The sequence below is a fragment of the Salvelinus namaycush genome, chromosome 14, assembly GCF_016432855.1.
Source record: "Salvelinus namaycush isolate Seneca chromosome 14, SaNama_1.0, whole genome shotgun sequence".
Lineage (NCBI taxonomy): Eukaryota > Metazoa > Chordata > Actinopteri > Salmoniformes > Salmonidae > Salvelinus > Salvelinus namaycush.
Genome location: NC_052320.1, coordinates 8,141,707 through 8,163,661, shown reverse-complemented (window position 1 = coordinate 8,163,661; position 21,955 = coordinate 8,141,707). Strand labels below are relative to the sequence as shown.

At 42.7% G+C, this 21,955-nt stretch overlaps 1 protein-coding gene across 1 annotated transcript in view; it reads left to right on the top strand.

The window, feature by feature from the left end:
- The first annotated feature begins 14,292 nt into the window (after positions 1–14,292).
- The window catches only part of LOC120059087 (histone lysine demethylase PHF8-like), a 29,777-nt gene continuing 22,114 nt past the window's right edge, over positions 14,293–21,955 (top strand). Inside the window, exons 1-5 of the mRNA XM_039007880.1 lie at positions 14,293–14,633; positions 15,457–15,788; positions 15,897–15,982; positions 16,254–16,383; positions 19,108–19,268. Coding sequence (XP_038863808.1) covers positions 15,691–15,788; positions 15,897–15,982; positions 16,254–16,383; positions 19,108–19,268 — 475 coding nt within the window. The 5' untranslated portion in view covers positions 14,293–14,633; positions 15,457–15,690. The remainder of the gene's footprint in view (positions 14,634–15,456; positions 15,789–15,896; positions 15,983–16,253; positions 16,384–19,107; positions 19,269–21,955) is intronic.

Sequence of the window (21,955 nt, the reverse complement as noted above, 5' to 3'; positions counted from 1 at the left end):
CATGGCTGCAGCCACTCTTACCTTATCGCTATGTTACCTATCCCCTCCAGGCTGCCCCCTCTCACTCTGACACCAGTACCCCAGGAGAAGTCACTACGTGGCCCCCCAATCTGCACCCCATCCCCCTGGGCCATGGACCGCCACAGCATAATGCAGGAGGTGGATATTTTGGCCTAAACCTGACATGTCCTAGTATCAGAAATCCCGTTAGCAAGAAATCCTGGACTCGCAAATTCAAAAGCTGGGCGTGCAAACTGCGCCACTCCGCCAGCTTGTTCAAGAAGCCCAGAGTCAAGCAAGGTAGTGTGTTTATAGAGAGAGAGAGAGAGAGAGAGAGAGAGAGAAAGAGAGGTTGAATGGGGTGTTTGTTGGTGGGGGTGTTTATCTAAAATACAAATGTTGTCTAGTTACGTTTAGTGTAATTCTGTATAGAGTAACATAGTTCTGTAATTTCTGCTAATCTTATCTTGACAGGAATGATTATTTATTTGTTATTTTTTAACTAATCTTTTGGTAATAAGTAACTGTAGTCTTATAATTTTCTTGTATTTCTATTGTTATAAGATTGTCTTTGTTGTATAGTGTTGGTGTTGACGATATCGCTACATGAAACATTACTCTTGTGTTTTGAATTGTTTTGTTTTGCAGAATGGCTTAACTGCATTATTTGGCTATCTTTTTTGTTTGCATGAGGGGGGTTACTCACCCTGCCTGGGCCTGCATGAGGGGGGTTCTTCACTCTGCCTGGGCCTGCATGAGGGGGGTTCTTCACCCTGCCTGGATCTGCATGAGGGGGGTTCTTCACCCTGCCTGGGCCTGCATGAGGGGGGTTCTTCACCCTGCCTGGGCCTGCATGAGGGGGGTTACTCACCCTGCCTGGGCCTGCATGAGGGGGGTTCTTCACCCTGCCTGGGTCTGCATGAGGGGGGGTTACTCACCCTGCCTGGGCCTGCATGAGGGGGGTTACTCACCCTGCCTGGGCCTGCATGAGGGGGGTTACTCACCCTGCCTGGGCCTGCATGAGGGGGGTTACTCACCCTGCCTGGGCCTGCATGAGGGGGGTTACTCACCCTGCCTGGGCCTGCATTAGGCCAGAGTAATGTAGAAAAGAAGAGAGAAGAAAGAGCGAGATGGGGGGATCAAATCAAACTTTATTTGTCACATGCACCGAATGCAACAAGTGTAGACTTTACCGTGAAATGCTTACTTATAAGCCCTTAACCAACAGTGCAGTTCAAGAAAGAGTTAAGAAAATATTTACCAAGTAGACTAAAATAAAAAGTAATAATAAAAAGTAACACAATAAAATAACAATAACGAGGCTATATACAGGGGGCACCGGTACTGAGTCAATCAAATCAAAATCAAATCAAGTTTATTTTATATAGCCCTTCGTACATCAGCTAATATCTCGAAGTGCTGTACAGAAACCCAGCCTAAAACCCCAAACAGCAAGCAATGCAGGTGTAGAAGCACGGTGGCTAGGAAAAACTCCCTAGAAAGGCCAAAACCTAGGAAGAAACCTAGAGAGGAACCAGGCTATGAGGGGTGGCCAGTCCTCTTCTGGCTGTGCCGGGTGGAGATTATAACAGAACTATGCCAAGATGTTCAAAATGTTCATAAGTGACACGCATGGTCAAATAATAATCAGGAATAAATGTTAGTTGGCTTTTCATAGCCGATCATTAAGAGTTGAAAACAGCAGGTCTGGGACAGGTAGGGGTTCCGTAACCGCAGGCAGAACAGTTGAAACTGGAATAGCAGCAAGGCCAGGCGGACTGGGGACAGCAAGGAGTCATCATGCCCGGTAGTCCTGACGTATGGTCCTAGGGCTCAGGTCCTCCGAGAGAGAGAAAGAAAGAGAGAAGGAGAGAATTAGAGAGAGCCAAGATTTTCAAAATGTTCATAAATGACAAGCATGGTCAAATAATAATCAGGAATAAATGTCAGTTGGCTTTTCATAGCCGATCATTAAGAGTTGAAAACAGCAGGTCTGGGACAGGTAGGGGTTCCGTAACCGCAGGCAGAACAGTTGAAACTGGAATAGCAGCAAGGCCAGGTGGACTGGGGACAGCAAGGAGTCATCATGCCCGGTAGTCCTGACGTATGGTCCTAGGGCTCAGGTCCTCCGAGAGAGAGAAAGAAAGAGAGAAGGAGAGAATTAGAGAGAGCCAAGATTTTCAAAATGTTCATAAATGACAAGCATGGTCAAATAATAATCAGGAATAAAAGTCAGTTGGCTTTTCATAGCCGATCATTAAGAGTTGAAAGCAGCAGGTCTGGGACAGGTAGGGGTTCCATAACCGCAGGCAGAGCAGTTGAAACTGGAACAGCAGCAAGGCCAGGTGGACTGGGGACAGCAAGGAGTCATCATGCCCGGTTTGCCGTGACGTATGGTCCTAGGGCTCAGGTTCTCAGAGAGAGAGAAAGAAAGAGAGAACGAGAGAATTAGAGAGAGCATACTTAAATTCACACAGGACACTGGATAAGACAGGAGAAGTACTCCAGGTATAACCAACTGACCCTAGCCCCCTGACACATAAACTACTGCAGCATAAATACTGGAGGCTGAGACAGGAGGGGTCAGGAGACACTGTGGCCCCATCCGATGATACCCCCGGACAGGGCCAAACAGGAAGGATAGGGCCAAACAGTCAATGTGCGGGGGTACAGGCCCTCTTTCTTCCTACACTCTCCTCCAGGGCCAAACAGGAAGGACAGGGCCAAACAGTCAATGTGCGGGGGTACAGGTTAGTTGAGGTAATTTCTACATGTAGGTAGGGGTGAAGTGACTGTGCAAAGATAATAAACAACGAGTAGCAGCAGTGTAAAAAAGAAATGGAGAAGCGGGGTGTCAATTGATTAATTGTTCAGCAGTCTTATGGCTTGGGGGTAGAAGCTGTTAAGGAGCCTTTTGGTCCTAGCCTTGGCACTCCGGTACCGCTTGCCGGGAGGTAGCAGAGAAAACAGTCTATGACTTGGGCGACTGGAGTCTTTGACACTTTTTTTGGGCTTTCCTTTGACACTGCCTAGTATATAGGTCCTGGATGGCAGGACGCTTGGCCCCAGTGATGTACTGGGAGGAGGAGGAGGAGAGAAGGGGAGAGTGTAGGAAGAAAGAGAGAGATGGGGTGATGAGGAGGAGGAGAAAAGAGGAGAGTGTAGGAAGAAAGAGAGAGATGGGGTGATGAGGAGGAGGAGAGTGTAGGAAGAAAGAGAGAGATGGGGTGATGAGGAGGAGGAGAGTGTAGGAAGAAAGAGAGAGATGGGGAATGAGGAGGGGGAGAGTGTAGGAAGAAAGAAAGAGATGGGGTGATGAGGAGGAGGAGAGAAGAGGAGAGTGTAGGAAGAAAGAGAGAGATGGGGATGAGGAGGAGGAGAGAAGGGGAGAGTGTAGGAAGAAAGAGAGAGATGGGGTGAGGAAGGGGAGAGTGTAGGAAGAAAGAGAAATGGGGGATGAGGAGGAGGAGAGAAGAGGAGAGTAGGAAGAAAGAGAGAGATGGGGATGAGGAGGAGGAGAGAAGGGGAGAGGAGGAGGAGAGTGTAGGAAGAAAGAGAGAGATGGGGATGAGGAGGAGGAGAGTGTAGGAAGAAAGAGAGAGATGGGGAATGAGGAGGAGGAGAGTGTAGGAAGAAAGAGAGAGATGGGGAATGAGGAGGAGGAGAGTGTAGGAAGAAAGAGAGAGATGGGGAGAGGAGGAGAGAAGAGGAGAGTGTAGGAAGAAAGAGAGAGATGGGGAGAGGAGGAGAGAAGGGGAGAGTGTAGGAAGAAAGAGAGAGATGGGGAGAGGAGGAGGAGAGAAGAGGAGAGTGTAGGAAGAAAGAGAGAGATGGGGAGAGGAGGAGAGAAGGGGAGAGTGTATGAAGAAAGAGAGAGATGGGGAGAGGAGGAGGAGAGAAGGGGAGAGTGTAGGAAGAAAGAGAGAGATGGGGAGAGGAGGAGGAGAGAAGGGGAGAGTGTAGGAAGAAAGAGAGAGATGGGGTATGAGGAGGAGGAGAGTGTAGGAAGAAAGAGAGAGATGAGGAGGAGGAGAGAAGAGGAAGACAGAGATGGGCAATATAAGGAGGCTGATGATGAGTTTACATCTGTAACTCTGGATATCAGAATTGCGCCTGGCTACTTGCTGCACCCAGGATATGAGAGCATTAGACCCCTTTATGACCCCCACCAGCCCCACCACACCCCCACTCTGCTCTCAGAGGGTAAAGGCCACTGCACACTGCTCAGTCAGTGCCCACCACATAGCAACCACACACTGCTCTACGCTTCACCTGCTCAGACTGAGCACCTCACACTTTGAGTGCTCACTCACACTTGGCAAATGTCATGACAATCACCCCATTAGAAATGCAATACATTATGCAATGCTTTATAAATGAGTCAATTGCTTGCAAGTATGTTCTGTATGTAATATCATAGATTATAGTGACATCATAATTGACTGTACATTGTGCACATTGTTCAGTGCAGTGTTTAGAAGCAACTACCTATTCGGTTTCTTTCTTACCTGCATAGGCATTTATAAGGCCGTCATTGTAAATAAGGATGTGTTCTTAACTGGCTTGCCTAGTTAAATAAAGGTTAAATAAAAAGAAAACAAATAATAAAATATAAGGCTGAGCCAATAAGCCACATTGTTTTAGAAGACTGCTATGCTTGCATGTATTAGTTGTTCCACTGTAGTTTAGTTATATGTGAATGTTTATTGTAGATTTAGCATGAACATACAGCACGTTACATACCTTATGTTCAACATCTGTGTGTATCACAGGAGGCTGCTGAGGGGAGGACGGCTCATAATAATGGCTGGACCGGAGCAAATGGAATGGCATCAAACACCTGGAAACCACGTGTTTGATGTATTTGATACCGTTCCACCAATTCCAGTCATTACCTCAAGCCCGTTCTCCCAAATTAAGGTGCCACCAACCTCCTGTGATATACACACTTTCTGTTTAAGAGCTGCCAAATATCATACAACACGGACAACATCACTGTTTATCCAAGTGAATTCATAATGTCAATCAATGAATTGATTGGTTGATTGACGTGTGATGTTAGTGTGGGGTGTAGTATGTTATTGGGACACTGTCTATGAGTGTGTGAGAGAGAATGGATGTGTGTGGGTGGGTGGGGTGTAGTATGTTATTGGGACACTGTCTATGAGTGTGTGAGAGAGAATGGATGTGTGTGGGTGTGTGGGGATAAACTGATGCAAACGTTGAACTAACTGACCCCTCCCCTAAAATAGATTTATATTTGATGTTATGATTAATCACTTATCTACCACACTTCCCCACATCCCATAACATGTCATGCTTATTTAAGCATGCTTTTATTGTAGATGTACTGTATCTTTAGTTGTCTTTATAATGACCTTTTTGTTTATTCCTGTCCATGTAATAAAAGGACAGAAAAGCATTGTAAAAATACTTTAGTTTTCCAAATCAACTTAATGTACGCACACTTTCCCATAGTCATGCATGTACTGTTAGCTTGTATACAATGCATACAATGTATTGTACAGTCACAGGGTAGTGTGCTGATGCTGATTGGAGGTTGTGTGATTCAATGATTTTTAACTCTGTTCTTCTGTGTTTGTGGTGTCTGTGTGTCCATGTCTTATCTCTGTGCTTGTCGGTGTGTCCCTCTTTGTGTGTTTGTCTCTGTGGCTCTACCTTGTCCTCACTCATGTGAATGTCTGTCTCTATGCCTGTCTCTGTGTCCTTGTCTCTCTGTGTATTCTCTTTCTCTTCCCCTTGTTTTTCATTCACCCTCTTTTTACTAGATGGTCACTCTAGAGGCAGCCAGGCAGTCAGAGAGGGAGCTTCCTCCAACCCTACCCACTCACTCAAAGGACGATTTCGGGTACGGCCCATCCAGAAAAACAAAACTAGCCCCCTAGACAATAGATCTGAAATCTGATAGGTGTAAGAATTATGGTAAAATATCCACCCAGTGTACGAGGGGACAAGATACCTACTACCACGTCTAATCAATTATTTCAGATCTATCAGGTGCCTAGAACTTTCTGATAATCCTGAAAATCCCTTCCTGTTTAAATATCAGAATACGCTGGTGGGGGAGGAACACAATCAAAGTTAATGACTCACATTTCTCCAGGTCACCGCAGTGCCCCAGCTCCCCGAGGCCTCTCCCCCCAAAGAGGCAGCCTCCAGTATAGGCAGCAGTCACAGGAAAGTGGGGCGCTTCTCTGTCACCCAGACGGAGGCCCAAAGAGAGGAGAAAGAGCTAACAGACAGCTCCCCTGTGTCTCCTGACCTGGAGAGAGAAAGGAGGAGGGCCCGAGGGAAAGAGGGAGAGGAAGGGAAGAAGAATCCAGCACTGAGCCACCCATCCCGAGGACATGGGCATGGTCACTCACCCCTAGGCAGTAGTGATGATGAGGAGAGTGAAATGGGGGGTGAAGACCTGAGGAAGGAGCTGCACAAGCTGAGAGAGAAGTGAGACATGGAGGGGATAAGGAAAGATTAGATTATAATGAACCCAATCAAGAAAGAAAGAAAGAAACTGAAGTATCTACTAAATTCACCTTTTTCCCATTTTGACTAACCAATTTTTATTCTCTTCCTCCCTCCCATTCCACTTCATCCCTGCCTGCCTATATTCTCAAATGTCCTCACTTTCTCCTCCTCAATTATTTCTCTGTCTCTCTATCATTAATGATCTCCCAAACTCCATTCTGTTAATTTCCCTTCCTCCCTCCTCCCCTTCTCCCCTTCCTCTTTCCTCTCCCTGTGTTCTACCTCTTGCCAGACACATCAAGGAGGTGGTGTCCCTGCAGGCTCAGCAGAACACAGAGCTCCAGGAGCTGTACAAACAGCTCCGCTCCCTCAAAGAGCACCGGCCTACCCTGCCTCTGCCTCGCACCCCAACCCTTCCCTCGGGAGCGTCAGCCCTCTCCCCCCGCAGGCCCCGCCCGGCCAAAGCCAAGCTCCGGCCCAGACCCCACTCCCACATAGACAACAATGGAGTCACTGGTCACCCTGGTAACCAATCTCTCTTCCTGGGTCTACTTTCGGTCTTTCAATCTCGATCTCCTTGTATTTTTCTCTCCCCCTTCCCACTACACACAACACCCCATAATGACAATGCAAAAACAGGTTTTTAGACATTTTTTCTCATGTATTAAAAAATGTAAAACAGAAATACTTTATTTACATAGGTATTCAGACCCTTTGCTATGAGACTCGAAATTTAGTTCAGGTGCATCCAGTTTCCATTGATCATCCTTGAGATGTTTCTACAAGTCCATCTGTGGACATGATATGTGTCACGCCCTGACCATAGAGAGCCCTCGGTTCTCTATGGTGTTTAGGTCAGAGCGTGACTGGGGGGGGTTATCTAGTTTATAGATTTCTAGGTTGGTGGTTTGTGTGGTTCCCAATTAGAGGCAGCTGGTAATCATTGCCTCTAATTGGGGATCATATTTAGGTAGGCTTTTTCCCCACCTGCATTTGTGGGATATTGTTTGAGCTAGTGTGTTTGAGCACTACATCGTCACGGTCTTTGTAAGTTTTGTTATTTTGTTTCTAGTTTCACTTTGTTATTAAAGATGTGGAACTCAATTCACGCTGCGCCTTGGTCTGCTCATTTCCAAGATTGTGACAATATGATATGGAAAGGCACACACCTGTCTATATAAGGTCCAACAGTTGACAGTGCATGTCAGAGCAAAAACCAAGCCATGAGGTCGAAGGAATTGTCCATAGAGCACAGATCTGGGAAAGGCAGTTAACCCACTGTTACCCGGTAGGCCGTCATTGTAAATTATAATTTGTTCTTAACTGACTTGCCTAGTTAAATAAAGGTAAAAATTAAAACAAATAAAAAATGGAGTTTGCCAAAAGGCACCTAAAGGATTCTCTGGTCTGATGAAACCAAGATTAAACTCTTTGGCCTGAATGCCAAGCGTCACGTCTGAAGGAAACCTGGCACCATCCCTATGGTGAAGCATGGTGGTGGCAGCATCATGCAGTGGGGATGTTTTTCCAGAGGCAGGTACTGGGAGACTAGTCAGGATCGAGACAAAGATGAACGGAGCAAAATACAGAGAGAACCCTTGATGAAAGCCTGCTCCAGTGCGCTCAGGACCTCAGACTGGGGCAAAGGTTCACCTTCCATCAAGACAATGACCCTAAGCACACAGCCAAGACATCGCATGAGTGTTCGATCGGCTTTCGAACCCAACGCTCCCCATCTAACCTGACAGAGCTTGAGAGATCTGCAGAGAACAATAGGAGAAACTCCCCAAATACAGGTGTGCCAAGCTTTTAGTGTCATACCCAAGAAGACTCGAGGCTGTAATCGCTGCCAAAGGTGCTTCAACAAAGTACTGAGTAAAGGGTCTGAAATCTATGTAAATGTGATATTTCCATTTTTTATTTTTAATAAATTAGCAAACATTTCTACAAACTTGTTTTTGTCATTAAGGGATATTGTGTGTAGATTTATGAGGGGGAAAAAACAATTTAATCAATTTTAGAATGAGGCTGTAACGTAACATGTGGAAAATGTCAAGGGATCTGAATACTTTCCAGAGGCGCTGTACATGTGATATCTGACTGTCTGTTGTATCTCGTGAAGGTATCCAGCAGTCCAGTAGTTTTTCAGGCGGAGAACAGAGCAGACTACCACCGTACTGCAACCCAGAACACACCAGTCTACTGACTACTAAGAGAGGTAAGTAAAGGTTTCACCAAAACTATTCCTCTTCCTCTAAATAAAGTGTTTGATTGAATATCTTCCCTTTTTCTTTTCTCAGACCACAGTCCTCCCTCCCAAGGTGCCAGGAAGAGCACGTTCACAGATGACTTGCACAGACTGGTTGATGATTGGACGAAGGAGACAGTGGGTCCCACCCATCCCAAGCCCTCGCTCAATCAGATCAAGCAGATTCAGCAGGTGCAGGAATTGAGAGGCTGGCCACAGCCCACAGAGGTAAAGTACAAGGTCCACCTACTTGTGACCTATACGTACAGTTGATGTACAATTCAGTCTATGACTGCAAGCTACCAATAACTACTACTACTACTACTGTTACTACTGCTAATGTTACCACTACTACTTTTGTTACTACTACTACTACTGTTACTACTACTACTACTACTGTTGTTACTACTACTACTGTTACTACTACTACTACACGAGTCAGAAAAATGTTTTAAGTCTAATAAATCCATTTAATATAGCCATCACAATAAAATCCATTATGTATTTAGTTGTGATAGGCCTATAAACCTGGGAATGTCTTAGAAATCAAAACATAAGAGCTGCATGATACAACTCTATATTGAGGATTTGGAAAAAGTTGCAAAAACAGACATGCACTCTGATCCTTGCACTTGGAGCAGCGAGAGAGAGAACTGCATTGATGCTCTGCTTGGGTAGCAAGAAAGTTGGTGGATATCTAATTAATGGTAGATGGAATTAAAATGACGGAATTAAAAGTGAAATGAGAAAGAAAGGCTACAATGACAAAAAGCCAACAGTTAGGATGCTATTTACGCTATAATCTGAATGAAGTTATTGTTATGTTTAGGCTAACTGTAGGACAGTGAGAAGCGCAGTAACATTATGGCTAGCCTCAATTAGTTTATTATATCGCGGTTTGATGCAGTCAAGACAGGTAATATGTAATCGGATTGGGACGATAAGTTACTAGCAAGAAGTTAGTCTAGCGCGAGATAACAGTGGTTACGGTCTCTCCCTCCGTGCTGCGGTGCTCCGAGCCTTTTAATAAAGTAGCAAAACCATTGGCTTTTCTGCTGCTTCCCTCACTCGGATTGGACCGGTTGTCCTTTAGATCCTTTTGGAACAGGTTTTAAAAATGCATATTGAGTCCAGGGCTTTCCCATGTCTATTTCTGAACGGAAACTCTAACTCCCATCACTATTTGTCCTCATCATTCAGGTTATTCAAATTCAATCATGATGTGTTTAGAGACTGATTAGAGGAACAATAGAGCACTTAGTACCAGGCCATTAGCAAGGGCCATTAGCAAGTTTGGTAGGCTACTCATCAGCGCCATTCATTTGCAGTTTTGGATTGGGATTACAGTGACCAACGGTCATAGGCAATTTGACAGCGGTCATGACTCGTGACTGCCGGGGTGGCGGTAATACGGTCACCGCAAAAGCCCTAGTTATTGCATACATTATAATGGTATGCTTGGTGTTATGGTGCTCATTAGTGTGTCTTGACTGTCATCTTTCCAGGTGGCTCCTCCAGGTTGGTTCCCTGTGGCACCACTGAACCCCCAGGCCTCCCCAGCCCCAGCTCAGTACACTGCTGGGGGGAGCCTGAGCCAGTGGAGCGGGGTGGGGGGACCACCAGGATCACAGCAACAACAAACACACATGCCTCAAGTCCCACAGCTGCAGCAAAGTTTACATCTCCAGCAAGCCCAGCCTCCTCACCCATTACAGATACAGCCCTTTCAGCAATCACCTCTATGCCTACAACAACAGCCCCTAATCCAGACTCCACTACTGTCTCAGTCCCCGGCTCCTGTACAGCCACAGACTGGGCAACAACAGATACCCAAGCAGCCCAATGTAGGTGTAGGAGCCTCACCACAGAATCAGAATCAACCTATGTTGCCTTCCCAGATACCCCAAATGGCCCCGTCATCTCAGCTGGCCCTAGCTCAGCCTGGGTGTCTGATTCCTGGGTCTAGCACAACCATGGTGGTGGGAACCATAGACACTGGACCTGCTGCTGCTGCCACCGGTGGCCCCGGAGGGACATTCTGCTCCTCCTCCTGCTGCTCTGCTGCTGCTCAACCATCCAGTGCCAAACTTCACCCCACGCCCCCAACCTCAACTCTTCCTCTGGGACAGCAGTGAAATGAAGAAAATATAAAAAGGGAAGAGTGATGTTGATTATGATGGAACAAGGGAAGGAGAAAAAAGATGGAGAGTGTGTATGTTATGAGAGGTAATGTCTGAGAATGAGAAAATGGAAGCCAGTGGGTTTGTAAAGATGAGATGGGGAGTGAATGAGAGAGATGGTTGAGTCTATGTAGAGTATGTACAGACAGAGGGGAAATTTGGAACTCTGGGTGGGTTATTGTTGTATTTGAGTGTTGAGATGTACAAACTTACATAATGTTTGTGTGTGTGTGTGTGTGTGTGTGTGTGTGTGTGTTTGTGTTGCCATTGATTTTCTCAATACATATCTCTTGTGTGTTTTGACACCAAGTAACAGTCATGTTATTTTTTAAATCCAACTAAGTTGGACCCTGAACTCTTCTCCCAAGCAGAGACATGAAGGAACACAAACATTAGGAAATTATTATTGTATTTTTTATTTTTTATTTGTCAATGCTTACTTATATTGAAAAGGACTATGGATTTTAGAAGTGCAATTACTAACTGTCATCTAAATGTTATCATCCTGTATTGTCGTGATTTGTCTGTAAGGTATTTAACAAAATATTTTTGTAGAAGCACGTTGACAACATTCAACCAGACATTTACAAGCCAATACAGTGAGCCAACATCTTACATGAATATAGCACAAATGTTTCAACAGGCTACCAATGAGATGTAAAGCAGTTACAACAACAGCATGTTACAGTAACACCACGGAGCATGGTAATAGTGGTGCTACCTGGCTATTATCACTACCACAATGTCACTAAGCATACTGTTGTACGGTGTAGTGCACTGGCAAGGCATGTACTTTGTGTATTGTTATATTTTACATTGATAAGTAGTGGTAACAACTAGGTTAGAAGATTCAAAATAACAAGTTGATGAGTAACATGATTAAATTCTGATCAATTGATTTCCTTAATACACTGATAAATGTATTTAATTGATGAATATGTTCAGTGGGCTTTCATTTAAATCTTACTGAATAAACACACTCGAGACTAAGACTGCATGATCTTACGGCTACAGCATACCTTGACTTGCCTGAATTTAGTGCAATCTACTTACACGTGTGCTTATATATTTATCACGTCTGCTGCTGTGCACAACAGAACTCCGAGGTAACTTATTGATCAGGAATAAATCAATGTTTTATTTGAGCTAAAATAAATACATTTGTTTTAGATAAATGTTTTATTTCCTCTACCAGTCTCAGCCCTGCATATTGAAGGTGTCATCCAAGGAAAACAATGATGAGAAAACAAACAAAATGCCAAGTAATTTCATGGTAATGGAGAACCCATGTAAATGTATAGGGGCTGTTCTCATATTGCCTTTTTGAATTAATACTTTACTGTGTGTGTGACTGTGCACCAAAAACATGGACTATGTACAAGAAGTGCTATAGTTTCTAAACGGTTCACCCTATATGATGAAAATACCCTCAGATTAAAGCTGACAGTCTGCACTTTAACCGCATATTAATTGTATAATTTCCAATCCAAAGTGCTGGAGTATAGAGCTGAAACAACACATAATGTGTCACTGTCTCAATACTTTTAGAACTCACTGTATGAGACAGACTGCTTCATATTGAATTGAAAACTCACCCTAAAACTACTGAAAGTGGAAGGACGAAAACAAAACATTGACATTTCTATTGGGGAGCTAAAACAGTTTGTGCTTACGCTTATGGTTGTTCGAAAAGTAAAACCGTTACAAATTGCATATGAATATAGAGTTTAACATAATGGTTTTCAGTATTTGTTGTTTTTTTATTAGTTTTTTTATGAGACAACCTACATTTTCACAGTAATATAGTTGCTAATTATTAGTGGAGTGGAGGAAGTTACTGTGCTGTCAAGTCAATACTAACATGTTGACCATATGTCACCGCTTAATGATATTCATGAAAAGGAAATGTGGAACTCACCCTTTCCTGAAGTGTTACCAAAATGTAATCTAAAAGAAGAAAATATTATTTTTGTATTTCGAAATGGGGTTGTACAAAATGTAAAATTGTGTTCTTCTGATCAACATTTAAAATCTGAGGTTATCTGATACTAGAAAACATTGGTTCTCATCTCTGTTGATGGAGTCCCCTCCATGCATATATTATGTTCCTCTTAGACTATGTGTTGAAACAGAGCAACATCATGTTTCAAATTACGAGAGGTTTTGTCAGCGTGGATATAATCATAGGGATATCTCAACTTGTTTTATCTCTATGGTAATATTGTCTTACATTTCACATCTTGACTCACTGGACAAACAACAAAACATTATCAAGGGGCAGGCATAGACTATCTATAGGCCATTGGGATCTTCTATATGACACATACTTGAGTGTCCAGATATTACACTAGATTGGGAACCAATGATTTATAAAGATATTTAAACAGAAAAATATCGTATGTTGCTGGTGATTTAGCCTCTGTAAAATGTTAACTAATTTAATTGTTGATTTTATTTATGTTTTGTAACTAATCAAAAATAAATGGTGTTAAACATCAAACTGTTAATGGGCATGTTGTTACTTATTCTATTGGACCCACACCTGTCCTCAATTTCACCAGTCTTGTCATTATATGGTTGAAATAATGTATTTTATTAGAGACCTAGGTGGATAGGGTGTAATAGCTGCTGGTTAGGGTTATTACAGTTGAATGATTACTTCCCTGTAATGTAAATATTGTTTCATTTTGTGTCGGCCTACATCACAGATTATCCATTATATTGAACAGATACTGTAGAGGCCGCTCCAACAATGAAAATAAATGTCCTCAAAAATGGAAGGCATTTGGGAGGAGGTAAGATCAGGTGGGACTATTCCAGCCAATGACAGGGCAGATACGCGTGTGAACAACAGGCACAACGGTGTTCACTAGTTACCACAGCCACAAAGTCAAATGGGCTATATCGTAAGAATTCATGAAAACGAAAATGTGCTTTTTGGTCTTAATTTAAGATTAGGGTTAGCCATAAGGTTAGCAGTGTGGTTAAAGTTAGATTTAAAAGCACATTTTAAGAGGATACATTGTGGAAGTGGGCGGAGTCTGACTTTGTGGCTGTAGTAACTAGTGACAACCAGGACCAACTCCGATATGAAGTGTTTTTTCTCAAAGTTGCCGGGATATCACATATCCTACTTATATCGATACACTCATAACAATCTAATCATTACGAAACGTATATTCAATCAAATAAGCCACACGTAGCAAATAAGCCATTACATTTTTTGTTAACCAAATTCGATACTCACTCATTGACCTCCATACAAAAATTAATCGCCTAGTGAGCGAAAAAACGCCACCTGCTGGAGTAGACAGATTTTGGGCCCAGTTATGCCGCTCGCTTCGCCTCTTCCTCTCTGCCTACATTTGAAGGCCCGCTACTAGCGCAACTTTATTGTTATTTCAACTGCAGACAGTCTCTTTGCGAGTGGTTTGAAATGCCGTTGCTCCATCACAAATGTCTTTATTTCTGAGTTGTTTATAGTAACATTGCTCATGTAGTTGTCTTTTAATCTATTCAAACCCTGCAATATATATTTGGTGACAAACTACACACCTGGACATAATTTGTGGCAAAAAAAACCTATGCAGTAAGGGAATTTTTAAAATACTTTTCGCTGCATAATAAGGCCTCATCGATCCTCGGTCTTTTGTACGGATTTTAACCGATTTCGAATGCTTGGCCGGTGGCCTCTGCAGCAACCAGACAATAAAATCCCGGTAAGAAATGATTTCGGACCGTTTTTCTGAACGTGCAACTTACATACAGCTACTCCAATACTCTTTTTTTTTGTCATGAACGAATATGAAATACTAGATATTAAACTAGCTAGATTAATACAGATTTATCCGATGTTTAGCTAACGCGTTACCTAGTTAGGTTGCATACGTTAGCCAACGGTGGTTAGCATGTTCTGCTAGCAGCTAAGTTAGTGTATAAACAGCAGTTATAGTAGCCAAATACTGAAATGTATTGTCTTGAATTGCAACTAACTAATATATAGCTAGTCATTTAATACAAATTATTACCAGCTTGCTAGCCATCGGTAACGTTAAATTAACTGTACTTTTCGTTTGTTAGTTAACATTGGTTTACATAGCTAGCTACTTAAGCCATTATTGTTAGCCAGGCTGCAATCTTTACGTATGTAGCTAAGCTGCTAGCTAATGTTACTTTCCTACCTAGTACTAGCAAGCTAACGTTACTTAGCCAATAATGATGTTTGTCTGATTTTTAATTCAGATGTGAAAGCTGTCAGTTTGCAAGGCCTACCCCTCCCCATACGCCATGTTATTATTAGTTAGCCAACTTTTGTAGCTATATTGTTTAATATGCATCTTGTTAGCTAGCTATATTTAGCTAATCGGGGGCTACCTTACAAGACCCACTGCTAGCAAGCCAAGTATAACGTTAGTAGCTAACTAACAAGACACTTTCTGTTAGTAAGACTAGCCTATATCTCTTACCCTTAACCTAACACCCAAATCCCTGTATACGTTTTTAACAGATACGTTTGTGCTCTCTTTTCTACCCGTTCAACAGGTGCCTGACCATGGCCAGTACAGTGTGACAGGCACCTAGTCCCAGTGAAGTGACACAACCGTTAACCTGTTACTGGCACTGCCCTGTGCTGCTTCAGTACCCTCACCATTTTAACTATATATATATATTAAGCGCTCAATGCAACCCTAACCTATTTCCAATTTAGACTATCATAGATTTAGGTCTAACTGTCAGTCAGACACAGAGCAGTGCTAGTTCCCATACACTCCCAGTATGGCGTCGGTTCCAGTATACTGCCTGTGTCGCCTACCCTATGATGTCACACGCTTCATGATCGAGTGTGACATCTGTCAAGACTGGTTCCATGGAAGGTAAGTTATATTTCAGTGTCATTGAGCTTTACTAATTTCCAACTTTTTACAGTAGGCTAGTTGAGTAAGTTGGTTTTGTTTGTGTACATTATTGTTTTTTTTGTTTAGTTGTGTTGGAGTGGAGGAAGACAAAGCAGCAGAGATTGACCTGTACCACTGCCCCAACTGTCAGGTCACCCATGGGCCCTCTGTCAGTAAGTCCCTCTTGTCACTTTCAATCTGATTTCCAGGCTGTCTCGTTATATTTGACATGTATTTCAGACCTGTTTGAATCTATTGCATCAGATGTGCTAGTTCTGAATACTTTAAATACGTGGAATGGCTGGGGGTACTCAAGGAGAGGTTTAGTAAACCCAGCTCTACAGGAATGCACATGCCAATTCCTCTTTGGCCTTCTGGTCTGCCTTTAGTAGTGTGGTTCTGGTTGTAATCCCAATCTGTTGTTGTCCCCTTTATGTTCTGCAGTGAGAAAGCGGCGTGGAGGAGCCAAGCAGGCTGATGCTGGAGCCACTGGAGGAAGAGACACTTCTGGTCGACCGGTAAAGACTGGCACTCCACAGTTTGTCAGAGAGCTACGTAGCCGCACCTTCCCAAGGTAAACCTCCCATATTACATTATGTCTATGCAGTACATGTTCATTCTCTTCCACACTGTCTTTATATCTACTATTTACATTTACCTAAAATCACCCCCTCCCAGAGGAAGAACCCAAACTGACACCTAAATGAATTCAAGCGTAAAGCTTCTGCTTGCGTACATATATTTGTCTTACTTTTTAACTCGGCAGTGATGGGAATGGGCTCGTTAGTAAGCATTTCAATGTAAAGTCTACACCTGTTGTATTCGGCGCATGTGATCAATACAATTTAAATTAATTTTATTTGACATACAGTATAGTGTCTCAACTCTATCCGAGTGGTCCAGAATATGGCCTTTTAAATCTGTATTTTGTATTCAGTTAATGTATCATTGTGGAGTGACACACTAATCATTATTTCTAACTCTACAGTTCTGCCCTGGTTCCCTCCGTTGAAGTAATAATAATAAGACATTTCATTTGTAAAGTGCTTTTCTCACACCTGAGGCTCTGAAGAAAACAACAAATAAAAGTAATTTTCTATAAAGCTCAGTTTTTAACTGTGCCTTTAACCAGGCCAGAAGCTCTGTAGCCCTGATAGTGACTGGAAGTGTGTTCCACAGCCAAAGAGTCACACAACTGAAAGCCTTGTCATCCATATCAAATCAAATTGTATTGGTCACATACACATGGTTAGCAGATGTTATTGCGATTGTAGCGGAATGCTTATGCTTCTAGATCTGACAGTGCAGCAGTATCTAACAGGTAATATCTAACAATTCCACAACAAAACCTAATATCTAACAAATTCCACAACAAAACCTAATACACACAATCTAGTAAAGGAATGGGATGAGAATATATAAGTATAAAATATATGGATGAGCAGTGACAGAGCTGCTAAGATGCAATAGATAGCAAAGAATAGATAGTGAAGGATACGTTATATACATATGAGTAATGTAAGATATGTAAACATTCTTAAAGCATTATTAAAGTGATTTGTGTTCCATTTATTAAAGTGGCCAATGATATCATGTCTGTAGGTAGGCAGCCACCTCTGCTAGTTGTGGCTGTTTAACAATCTGATGACATTGAGATTGAAAAACAGCTTCTATCTCTCTGTCCCAGCTTTGATGCACCTGTACTGACCTCGCCTTCTGGATGGAAGCGGGGTGAACAGGCAGTGGCTCGGGTGGTTGTTGTCCTTGATGATCTTTTTTGCTTTCCTGTGACATCGGATGTTGTCGGTGTCCTGGAGGGCAGGTTGTTTGCCTCGGTGATGCGTTGTGCAGACCGCACCACCCTCTGGAGAGCCCTGCGATTGTGGGCGGTGCAGTCGCCGTACCAGGCGGTGATACAGCCCAACAGGATGCGCTCAATTGTGCACCTGTAAAAGTTAGTGAGGGTCTTTGGTGACAAGCCACATTTTTTCAGCCTCCTGAGGTTGAAGAGGCGCTGTTGCGCCTTCTTCACCACACTGTCTGTGTGGTGAAGTGTTCAGTCTGCTGTGAGGCTGCTGAAGGGAGATGGACCTGGATGAACGAAGGGTGCGTGTGGGGCAGGAGGGTAGGATGAGGTCAGGCAGGTACTTGGGTCCAGAGTTGTGGATAGCTTGGTTGGTGTGAACCAGAATTTTAAATTCAACACGTGAGCATATGAGGAGCCGGTGGAGGTGTGGGTAGGAAACGTGCAGCACAGTTTTGGACATATTGTAGCCTTAGGCACTTGGCAGATGCGCCAACAAACAGGGCATTATAATAGTCCAGACGGGATGAGATGAAGGCGTGGATGAGTCGCTCAGCTTCAGGCTGTGACGTCATAGGTGGTAACGTGGCAATGTTCCGTAGACGGAAACATAAAACACACTTGATGTGGGTAGAATTTTGCATCAGAATACCATGACATCCACATTGAGTGTACTGTCATTGTGCGCATGTTGATTTTGTCAATCCGCACCAGACGCATTCATGATATAAAGGTTAAAATTCCAAAACCAACTGTTAACCAGCTATATTACTTTGGGGACTGATCGAAACACCTGGACATTTAGCTAGCTTGTTGTTGCTTGTTGTTGCGGCAATACCAGTCTCTTTAGCTAATCCACTCACTGTACTCCATGTCATGTGCCAAAGAGACTGGCCTTTCTGTCGTCTTCATATATGAACATTCTATCATTAATGAGCTCGAAGAGAACTGAGGAATTCATCCTGATTCGATAACCCTCACAGCTATCCTCTAATCACACCAATTTATGCAAATATTGGAACTTTTTTCTCCACAGAACACATTGGTATCTGGTTGCTCACATCTAAATTCTCAAACTAAATACATACTGCAATTCCAACCACAAAACATCTTGTTTTTTTTAAGCTTGCTCATTTCAACTTGCCCATCTAACAGCTAAATATTTGTTTTTTACTTTGTTTTAAACACTAATTCTATTTTTGAGGCAACACATGTCATGGAAAATATTTATGTTACTGCCAACAAGCAATGGAACGTTGATTAATGTGCACTGTCCCTGTAAAAATAAAATAAACTCAAACTCAATGAAAAACTCTGCTGTAAAATCCAGTGCATATTAAACGTTGAGATTCCCGAAAGGCCAGTCTCTTTGGCACTGGCAAGGAGTGGAATCTTAGCTAAATAGACTGGTACTCAGACTAGCGGTGCTTTGCCTATTCTAGTTATTCAATTTCTATATGTCCCTCATGCTCTCCCAATCTGTGTTTTGTTCAGTGCTGACGAGGTGCTGTTGAAGCCGTCGGGGGCCCAGCTGACTGTGGAGTTCCTGGAGGAGCGTTCCTTCAGTGTTCCCGTGATGGTCCTCAGGAGGGACGGCTTGGGCATGAGCCTTCCCCCGGGGAACTTCGGAGTCAATGACGTAGAGCACTATATTGGTAATCCTCCCCGTTTTTAGGGGCCATTTTGGTTTTACATGCCATTATTTTGTGGTGGTTTTACCCACATAATTAAATAGAACACTGAATTAAATTCTCTGCTATGTTACCTTTACCTACCTTAGTTCAATTTATACATTTTTTATTTTACCTTTTATTTAACTAGGCAAGTCAGTTAAGAACAAATTCTTATTTTCAATGACGGCCTAGGAACAGTGGGTTAACTGCCTTGTTCAGGGGCAGAACGACAGATTTTTACCTTGTCAACTCGGGGTTTCGATCTTGCAACCTTTCGGTTACTAGTCCAACGCTCTAACCACTAGGCTACCTGCCGCCCCATGCACTGACTTGAAGTCGCCCTGGATAATAGCATCTGCTTAATGATTGAAATGTCAATGTAAACCTCCCACAGTACACCTGCTCTTCAACTAGTCACATCTCAACGACATTTCATTACCATGGGAGATGTGACCTATTGTAGGTTATCAGAGTAACCTAATGTCTTATCTCCCGCAACACTTTTTCTGTGAAGTTGTATATGATCATGGTTAGGGCTGTGGCGGTCATGAAATTTCTTTAGCCGGTCATTGTCAAGCAAATAACTGCAGGTCTCACGGTAGTTGACCGTTAATTAACGTAAACATATTTAGCTTCTCCTGGCTTCCACGCAAAGCCTACAAGCCACTGATACAGACCTTTGGAACATCTACATTTAAAAAAAGTCTAATACATCCATGTTATATAGCCTACACATCACGTTAAAGCCATTATTTATTTTAGACAGGTCTAAAGAAACACGATATGAAGAAAATGTAGTCTATTTCAGAAGAAAAGAAAAGCATACTATGCGTTGTCCTTATGTTAGGTCCTGGTCTGGCTATGCCAAATGGCTGTGGGCGACACTAGTTCATTTAGCAGACAAGATTTGCTTAGAATTCCATGGCATTATTTTATTTTATAGTATGAAGAATACAATTGAACATAGCTGAATAAAATAGAAAGGATATTTTCTACAAACATTCTGAGGGAGTGCACACTAATCTGTGTTGAGCGGTTATTTATCTTTGTTATTTTTTTAACACTATTCTGTGTTGAGCGGTTATTTATGTAACTTTAGTTGTGATACAAACGTTGGGCTTAATATTTTGATTTTTAATATATTCTAAGGCTGCGTAATGCAACTAATGATGATTTGAAAAAAGTCGCATGAAAGGCATGAGCTCTGCTCTGTTTTTTGTGCAGGCTGTACAGACTTCATCAGTCTCTCATTCACAATTTGACAAGTACTTGATAATTCCTTGAATTTCTCGGAGGCATCCCCCCTTGTGTGGCTGTAATGCCCCCTAACCCATGCCTTTTGTGGACAGTGGCCGTTGTGCCCTGGGCTGAAAAAAAAAATAATAATTCCCTTCTCCCAGCTGCATGCTGCAGAGCACCTCACTCAAATGTCTCTCCGTCATGTGATCGGGTCTTTCTCACAGGCTACAAGTGAAGACAGACACATCAGGGACGTAACTGCGCGCATCCCATTCCGAGGCGCATATTGAAGATATTGGAACAACTGTCCACATATACTTTTCGTGAGCCAACAAGATGAGTAGGCCTAACGAACCGCGAAAGCACTAGCCTATGTCAATCTACTATCCCCTAAAGTACAAAAGTCGACCTATTCTGTGCGAGAAATAAATATTCCAAATATAGTCTGGAACACAACAGACCAGAATGTTTTAGCTGGTACTCAGTGTAGGTTATCAGAGTATGTAACCTCGTGTTGAAAAACTAATAGGCTATTTCTTCACATTGTAAGCGCAGCAATGCGCACATGGCAGTCAGTAGGCTATAAGCGCGAATGTTCCATTAGCGGGATAATTCCATTCTCAAAAGTGACCGCAAATGCCATTATGCATATTATGATTTTATTAGAAAGGTGCATTTTTATGGTGAAAATTATCTTCCCCAAACTAGAAACTCACGCGCTGCGTATGTATGCCAGTTAGGCTCTACACCCGTTGTAAAGCGGATTAATGTGCTTAATTTTAAGAAGTTATTTGGCCACTTTAGTTGTGATATTAACCTTATCAAAACATATAGGCCTATGGGCTAGGCTACATGAGGTGTGCGACTATGATTTGAAAAAGTCGCAAAAAAAGGCATGAGTGTCTTGCCTTACTGCACACAAGCTGGGCATCATTCAGTGATAGGCTAATAGTGTCACCCTTCAGACTATTCTTGATTTAATCTTGTCTTTACGTATACTACGTAATATGTGTGAAATTTGTTTTGATTTAGAATGGACCATTATCATGCACCTGTATCAAAACAGGGGCAGCAGAAAAAAATGTAATGTAATCTATGCACCCAATTAGTGAATGGAGAACGCTTTTCTCGTGGTTCATGTTCATGCCAGCCAGGTAGGCTATACTCCTGTTGTAAAGAGAAGCAATGTGCTTAATATTAGGAAAGTTGAGAAATATATATACAGTAGGCCTAGCCTATAGAAAGCTGATGGGATCCTCCTCTAATAGAGGCCATCACTCTGTTTTCGCACGCAATTCCATAGCCTATAGAAATGTTGCGCAACATGGGCTTTCATGAAGTGTTTGATTAGATTTTCAGGTACATTTGCATTGATGTCAGAAGGATTAGAGGGACAATAGAGTGCTGAGCACCAGGCAGTTAGCAAGTTT